This window comes from Xenopus laevis, chromosome 9_10L (assembly GCF_017654675.1).
Source record: "Xenopus laevis strain J_2021 chromosome 9_10L, Xenopus_laevis_v10.1, whole genome shotgun sequence".
Classification (NCBI taxonomy): domain Eukaryota; kingdom Metazoa; phylum Chordata; class Amphibia; order Anura; family Pipidae; genus Xenopus; species Xenopus laevis.
The window spans coordinates 126516369-126524773 of record NC_054387.1 but is presented as its reverse complement, the minus strand read 5'-3'; the positions used below and the strand labels follow the sequence as shown (position 1 = coordinate 126524773).

General features: G+C 38.4%; 2 protein-coding genes across 2 annotated transcripts; both read right to left on the bottom strand.

Annotated features, from left to right (window-relative positions):
• Positions 1–492: 492 nt before the first annotated feature.
• On the bottom strand, positions 493–1434 carry LOC121397991 (olfactory receptor 1G1-like). The gene has a single exon (XM_041576316.1). The coding sequence runs from the start codon at positions 1432–1434 to the stop codon at positions 493–495; it is 942 nt and encodes a 313-aa protein (XP_041432250.1).
• Positions 1435–6131: 4697 nt separating this feature from the next.
• LOC121397990 (olfactory receptor 1G1-like) lies at positions 6132–7102 on the bottom strand. Its single transcript, XM_041576315.1, has one exon. The coding sequence runs from the start codon at positions 7095–7097 to the stop codon at positions 6132–6134; it is 966 nt and encodes a 321-aa protein (XP_041432249.1). The 5' UTR covers positions 7098–7102.
• Between the last annotated feature and the right edge of the window lie 1303 nt (positions 7103–8405).

Below are 8405 nucleotides of genomic sequence, written 5' to 3'. Positions count from 1 at the left end.
TGTTTTTTTCCCCATTATTGCACCAGAAAGTGTAGGCTGGAGGTCCAGATCTATGGTTATTCATTTTGTTAATATGGACATAGAGCCTACATTATGTCCGCCCTGTTGAGCCCATAGGCACGCCCTCATTATTAGTATTCCTACGTATTTAAATATGTTTCTACATGTATATCTACATGTTTTGTTTTGCTGGAGAAAAATACATATTGATTGAAAAAACACATAAAAATGACTACCCATGACTGAAAATGTGATATTTTGCAATTTGGTGAAAATGGGCCAACTTATCACTACTATTCAACTCATTAGAACACTTCCACTTTGAGTCTTTGATTATCTAGTGTAATACATTTTTAAGCATTGTACACTAAATTATTTAACATTATGATTATTTCTTCATGTTCCCTTACTTGCATATAGTAATGAGGGCTTATAGAAATCAATTCTAACAAAAAATTGATTGTAGGAGCACTTTCTAAAGACATTTTTAAATTATTGTTCTTCAACTATTGTAGATATTTTTTGTCCAGTTTGGATTTCCAGCCTTTGCAGATTTCTTTTTAGGGATGCTTTAAGTTCCTGGTTCCTCAAACTGTAGATCAGAGGATTTAAAAATGGAGTTAATACTGCATAAAGTATAGAAGCCACAATGTCCTCACCATACTTATCATTTGAATATGAGTGAAAGTAGTTGAAGAAAATAGTAGTGTAAAATATAAAGACCACCGTTAGATGAGAGGAGCAGGTGGAGAAAGCTTTGGATTTCATCTGTTTTGATGGGATTTTAAGTACTGTGGTGATAATAGTAATGTATGGGAAAAATGTGACTCCTAAAGAGCCTACTCCAAGCAATATTACCATGATAAATATAAGCAATACATTAATGAATGTGTCACTACAGGAGACCTCAAGGAACTGGGGCAGGTCACAAAAGAAATTTTGCAAAGCACCAGTCCTACAAAATAGCAATTTACTTAAAAAAACAGTGTGCAACAAGGATTGTGCTGCACCAAAAACACAAACAATAGATACAAGCTGAACACAAACTTTCCAGCTCATTATCTGCATGTAGTGAAGAGGCCGACATATGGCAATATATCTGTCACAGGACATCACTGCCAGCAGAAACACTTCTGATGTACAGAAAAATAAGAAGAAGTAGATCTGAGTTATACAAGCTGTCACTGAAATTACTCTTTTTTGTGTGAGTAAATCAAAGAGCATCCTTGGGACAGTCACTGAGGAGTAACTCATATCCAGACATGCCAGGGTTCCAAGGAAGAAGTACATGGGGGTATGAAGGTGGGAATCAGTGATAATCAGGAAAAGGACAAGAAGGTTTCCAGTTAAAGTCATAAGGTAGATCAAGAGAAACACCAGGAACAGAGGAAACTGAAGACTTGGAAGATCTAGAAGACCAGTGAGAACCAACATATTCACTATTGTTTGGTTTTCCATTTCACTTTTCAAATTATCAGGACACAGACTTATGTGTATAGAACACCTGTGTTTTAAGATTTCAAGGATGAACGTAGTTTGTGTATATAATGTTTGACTCCATAGTGTGAGGAATCTGTGCGATATCAAAGATGGGTCAGTATTGTGAGTGATTGTGTTTCTGTAATATGAGCATTCATGCCTGCTTAGTTTGAGCACTGAGAATGTGTGAGCATTTGTAAGAGCATTAAATATAGCGTGTGTATGTGTATTTTACACCAGATTCTCCATAAATTAACCCAAGTGACCCTGTACATTACATATATTTGTTTAGATATAAAAGCTATTTTCTAGAGTCTTGGAGTATGTAGAGCCTAAAAGGAGACAGACACCTGAAATGACTTACATAATAAAGGAGGCTTGGTTCTTTTTAACCTTTCCTGCATGTGAAAAATCAGCTTAATTCTTCATGAAAGATCCTGAATTGGGCCAAATCCCAAACTAGTGGATTCGGTGCATGTCTAACTGAAACTTACACTTATAAAATACCAAAACAATGCTTTTACAGAATTGCTAAGAAGGTAGTTGTATACACAGCCCATTAGATATGGGAAAATTATGCAACAGAAGTTGTACAGTATAGGCAAAATAAATGCTATGTACAGGGCAAACCTTTGAACCAACATTATATAGTGAATAAAGTACCCCCTCTTGTAAAATATAAGGATATTATAAGTTACCGAGGAGTTTCATGACCATATAAAAACACGAGGCCGAAGGCCGAGTGTTTTTATACAGGTCATGGAACTCCTCGGTAACTTCTAATATCCTCATATTTTGCAACTGGGGGTACTTTCTTTATTATAATACACACGTTTCAGTGAGTCATGTGACAGAAATTACATCAGAACTCACCGTTTATAACTGATGACATCAGAACTCACCATTTATAAGGATATAATTTACAAGATATTCATGGCTTTTGTGTATTATACTCCTTTCCAGACACTCTGATTTGCATAAGTGTTTGGAAGATTTCTTATTTAATAACTCATTGCTGTTGCATGGTCATATTTCTGGCTTCTGCCTCTCTATAAATGATATTCTTCTCTTTGGTTTTGTGTATTCCATAATGCACCTTACATCCAATCTCAGGACTTTTTGTGAGATCAGAAAGCAGAAATGAGCTATAAAAGCTTTCCGTCTAAGCCACCTGACTCTCCTGAGTCTCATTACATGTCAGCAATTCCCAGGTCATATATAATGGCCCAGCAGATTTCTGAATTGTGTTATGCTATATTTTATTATATTTTATTATAAGGTAGCACTAAACACACAAATATACAGTATAACCCCGAATTTATGTCCCTGATTTAATGTTTTCCCGCCTTTTACGCCTTTTTTTGCATTCCCACCAATTTTAATGTATCTGGGCTCTTTTCCTGGGTTTTGCGTTTCCATTTCCCACATTTTGCACTGATTTTATGAAGCCTCTCCCTATCAAATTGCTTAATTTTCACCTCAAAATACCTCGTACTTCAGCAATTAAAAGTTCCCCGTATCTTGCGATCGCAGATGCCATCAAAGGTTAGGTACAACTGAGACATTAGGATTATATAAACACTTTGTCATTTTTGATACAGCAATGATTAATTAAGGTACATCGAATAAGCCTCTTTAAACAGATGGGTCTTTAAGGAGCGCTTGAAAGTTTGGAAAGAAGGAGAAAGTCTGACAGCTTGTGGCAGAGAGTTCCAGAGAAAAGCAGAAGCCCGAGAGAAGTCTTGTAGATGAGAATGGGCAGAAGTGATCAGAGGAGAAGTGAGGCGAAGATCAGAAGCAGAGCTAAGGTTTCGTGAAGGAGAGTATTTGGAGATTAGAGATGAAATATAGGGAGGGGTTTCATTATTAAGGGCCTTGAATGTGAGTGTAAGTAATTTGAATTTGATTCTAGAGGAGATTGGGAGCCAGTGAAGGGACATGCATATGGGAGCAGCTGATGTTGCATGCACACCTATCCAGAAGCCTACAAAACAATGCGAGAGTTACGCAAGCAAGGGGATTATGTAACTACAGGTACGCAACAGAAGCGTGCTGCAGCAAAATGGCTTTGACAGATAATAGGGTGTCGGGAGGGAGATGCTTAGGGATTCAGGAGCTACAATAGCCGGTTTGGTGCTGAGGGCATCACAAATGTTATTTCTTGTGTGTGTACTCGCTTGTGCTATTGTTTGTGTGACAGAGAGTTGGCACTTCAGCTTCCTTTTTTATGTGGCAGTCCCGTAATGGTTCATTTGACACATGACCATAGCTTTGTGCTCAAGCAACCAAGTTCGCCCTAAATGATTCATTAGAAACGACACTGTATAATGGAGCATAGTCTTGCTGCTCATCTCTAGGCCTCACCTGTGCCCTGTAGGCAGCTAATACAGTACTGTATGTTCAAAGTGAGTAGCCTGAGGCTCTGTTATTGTTGTGGCACACTATTACTGTACTGCATTACATCTCACTGCTGCACGCCGCCAAGTACTTTATTAGAAAAACAATATTTTACCAGTTGAGCTGAAATTGGCCTCTGCCTCTTACATGCATATACAGTAGTTGGAGGGTTGGAGGTAGAAATGTTGGTGTAATAAAAAGCACTCACCCTGGTGGTCCAGTGGTGCGGCAGGGACGCCCGCTACGTCGCTCCTCTTCAGCTGCCATCTTGGATTCTTAGGGCCCGTGCGCCCGCATCTCTTTGTTTATATGGACGCGGACGCGCTGGTGTAATGACGCAGGTGCACAAATGTGCGCAATGGCGTGAAAATTGAACACTTTAAAAGACCCATTTGGGCTTTCAGACCTTGCCCGTTATAGGTTTATCCTGCTGGTGTTTAAGCTTTGAGCTATTTGATTCTGGTCTGATTCCTGTTTTGACCCCTGCCTGGCTTTTGACGATTTTGCCTTCTCTATCCTGACCCTTGCCTGATTACCGACTACCTCTTCTGCCTAATCCTTCTGATTGACTTCCTGGTTTGACCCTTGCCTGCCTGACTTAGTTTGTACTCTGCCTGCCCCGACCCGGCCTGATCTGACTACGATTCTGTCTCAACGCCTTGTACCACGACCTTCTGCCCAAAGACTTTGCTTTATAGTTGTGCTCCTCTGCTTGTCTAGAACCCCTCACCTTGCACCTCTCGTTATAAGACCTGGCGGCATCTGAGTAGCTGAGGGCTCCTCCCGAGGCCAAAGGCGGCTGCTACAGGCAGAAGTACGAGCCAAGACCAGGGTGCTTGGCATCGGTTCGGGATTTAGGGTGCCAACCGTCACAGTTGGGCAGGAAAGCATTAATAAGACAAATTATCCCAGTTTAATTGATACGGGTATATCAAATATATGGTAAGTATTCCAGAAAGAATTCCTTCTCCTATGGTAAAAGAAGGAGGTATATTGAACTCAGTAAAATACGTGAGCAATGAGGTGAACTTCCCTTGTCAAGCAGGTACTTTTTGTGTTGGTAAGTGCATGGAAAAGGATAAGGAAGCAAATAAAGAAAATATTTGTCCAATGAAATTAAGGAAAAGTTATGGAAAAATGAATATATAGATTTTTTTTATGCTTTTACCCATTGAAAGATTTAATCTGGACAAGTGGGAATGGGGAAAAGAAGCCAGTAAACAGGAGGATGAGGATAAAAGGAGGTTTAGGTTTATTCCACACACATTTGGAAACTGGCTTCAAGCTTTTTCCATCCTGGCAAGTATAAGTGGGGAACGTACAGTATGCCAAAAAAGTGTTATTTATTTTGTTATTTAGAAATGATTTTGGAGGCTTTTAGGCTCCATGGTGGTACAGCCTGACTTCGCTATGATGAAGAATTTAGGCAAAGAATGTCTGTACCTTGATTACTGGAATGGATCATAAAAATATCATCTTTGGATTTGGCTTATGAATACCAACAGACCTAGCAGGGACTGGCGAGCAAGGAACCGGAAGCCCGTCGGTCAGTAACAAAAAGGCTTTCAATGAAGGAAATTGTGGGAGGCAGGATGTAAATCTATAGGTGTTTCATATCACACTGATACTTAATCATAGGCTACTCTAGTGTGATATGAAACACGTAAGGCTGACACCTTGTATACAGGAATAAAGTTACCTATTATTTGACAAGACTGCCTGGAGGAGTGATCTTTGGAAATGCCTGCTCATTTTGTTTGCTATTGTATGCAATGTAAACTGCCTGTTGACAAATTAACTGAGCTATTGCGAGCAGTGAATTTTAAGAAAATCACATTGAAAAGCTTACAATCACTATTGGGTAGATTAAATTTTGCTTGTAAGATTGTACCTGCAGGACGGAATTTTTCCAGACGTCTATCACTGGCAACAGAGGGTATTAAGAAACCATACCACTTCATGAGATTTAACAAGGAACACAAATGAGACTTGGAGGTTTGGAAAACATTTTTACAACCATACAATGGTATTTCTTTATGGCAGGATAAGGAGTTTTCAAATGTGGACATTAAGACACTGCCACTTTGAGTCTTTGATTATCTAGTGTAATACATTTTTAAGCATTGTACACTAAATTATATAACATTATGATTATTTCTTTATGTTCCCTTACTTGCATTTAGTAATGAGTGCTAATAGAAATCAATTCTAACAAAAAATTGATTGTAGGAGCACTTTCTAAAGACATTTTTAAATTATTGTTCTTCAACTATTGTAGATATCTTTTGTCCAGTTTGGATTTCCAGCCTTTGCAGATTTCTTTTTAGGGATGCTTTAAGTTCCTGGTTCCTCAAACTGTAGATCAGAGGATTTAAAAATGGAGTTAATACTGCATAAAGTATAGAAGCCACAATGTCCTCACCATACTTATCATTTGAATATGAGCGAAAGTAGTTGAAGAAAATAGTAGTGTAAAATATAAAGACCACCGTTAGATGAGAGGAGCAGGTGGAGAAAGCTTTGGATCTCATCTGTTTTGATGGGATTTTAAGTACTGTGGTGATTATAGTGATGTATGGGAAAAAGGTGACTCCTAAAGAGCCTACTCCAAGCAATATTCCCATGATAAATATAAGAAATACATTAATGAATGTGTCACTACAGGAGACCTCAAGGAACTGGGGCAGGTCACAAAAGAAATTTTGCAAAGCACCAGTCCTGCAAAATAGCAATTTACTTAAAAAAACAGTGTGTAACAAGGATTGTGCAGCACCAAAAACACAAACAATAGATACAAGCTGAACACAAACCTTCCAGCTCATTATTTGCATGTAGTGAAGAGGGCGGCAGATGGCAATGTATCTGTCACAGGACATCACTGCCAGCAGAGACACTTCTGATGTACAGAAAAATAAGAAGAAGTAGATCTGAGTTATACAAGCTGTCACTGAAATTACTCTTTTTTGTGTGAGTAAATCAAAGAGCATCCTTGGGACAGTCACTGAGGAGTAACTCATATCCAGACATGCCAGGGTTCCAAGGAAGAAGTACATGGGGGTGTGAAGATGGGAATCAGTGATAATCAGGAAAAGGATAAGAAGGTTTCCAGTTAAAGTCATAAGGTAGATCAAGAGAAACACCAGGAACAGAGGAAACTGAAGACTTGGAAGATCTAGAAGACCAGTGAGAACTAACATATTCACTATTGTTTGGTTTTCCATTTCACTTTTCAAATTATCAGGACACAGACTTATGTGTATAGAACACCTGTGTTTTGAGATTTCAAGGATGAACGTAGTTTGTGTATATAATGTTTGACTCCATAGTGTGAGAAATCTGTGCGGTATCAAAGATGGGTCGGTATTGTGAGTGATTGTGTTTCTGTAATATGAGCATTCATGCCTGCTTAGTTTGAGCACTGAGAATGTGTGAGCATTTGTAAGAGCATTAAATATAGCATGTGTATGTGTATTTTACACCAGATTCTCCATAAATTAACCCAAGTGACCCTGTGCATTACATATATTTGTTTAGATATAAAAGCTATTTTCTAGAATCTTGGAATTTGTAGAGCCTAAAAGGAGACAGACACCTGAAATGACTTACATAATCAAGGAGGCTTGGTTCTTTTTAACCTTCCCTGCATGTGAAAAATCAGCTTAATTCTTCATGAAAGATCCTGAATTGGGCCAAATCCCAAAAAAAGTGGATTTGGTGCATGTCTAACTGAACTTACACTTATAAAATACCAAAACAATGCTTTTACAATATTGGCAAGAAGGTAGTTGTATACACAGCCCATTAGATATGGGAAAATTATGCAACAGAAGTTGTACAGTATAGACAAAATAAATGCTATGTACAGGGCAAACCTTTGAACCAACATTATATTCCTTTCCAGACACTCTGATTTGCATAAGTGTTTGGAAGATTTCATATTTAATAAGTCATTGCTATTGCATGGTCATATTTCTGGCTTCTGCCTCTCTAGAAATGATATTCTTCTCTTTGGATTTGTGTATTCCATAATGCACCTTACATCCAATCTCAGGACTTTTTGTGAGATCAGAAAGCAGAAATGAGCTATAAAAGCTTTCCGTCTAAGCCACCTGACTCTCCTGAGTCTCATTACATGTCAGCAATTCCCAGGTCATATATAATGGCCCAGCAGATTTCTGAATTGTGTTATGCTATATTTTATTACATTTTATTATAAGGTAGCACTAAACACAAATATACAGTATAACCCCGAATTTACGTCCCGGATTTAATGTTTTCCCGCATTTTACGCCTTTTTTTGCAGTCCCACCAATTTTAATGTATTTCTATGGGCTCTTTTCCTGGGTTTTGCGTTTCCATTTCCCACATTTTGCACTGATTTTATGAAGCCTCTCCCTATCAAATTGCTTAATTTTCACCTCAAAATACCTCATACTTCAGCATTAAAAAGCTCCACGTATCTTGCGATCACAGATGCATCTTGGGAACATCAGTTGCTCCATTATCACCTCATATTTCCCACTGTGCAT

What these genes read in the sequence shown, in the direction of transcription:
- LOC121397991 (XM_041576316.1), bottom strand. Translation starts at nt 1,434, where the DNA reads ATGTTGGTTCTCACTGGTCTTCTAGATCTTCCAAGTCTTCAGTTTCCT.
- LOC121397990 (XM_041576315.1), bottom strand. Translation starts at nt 7,097, where the DNA reads ATGGAAAACCAAACAATAGTGAATATGTTAGTTCTCACTGGTCTTCTA.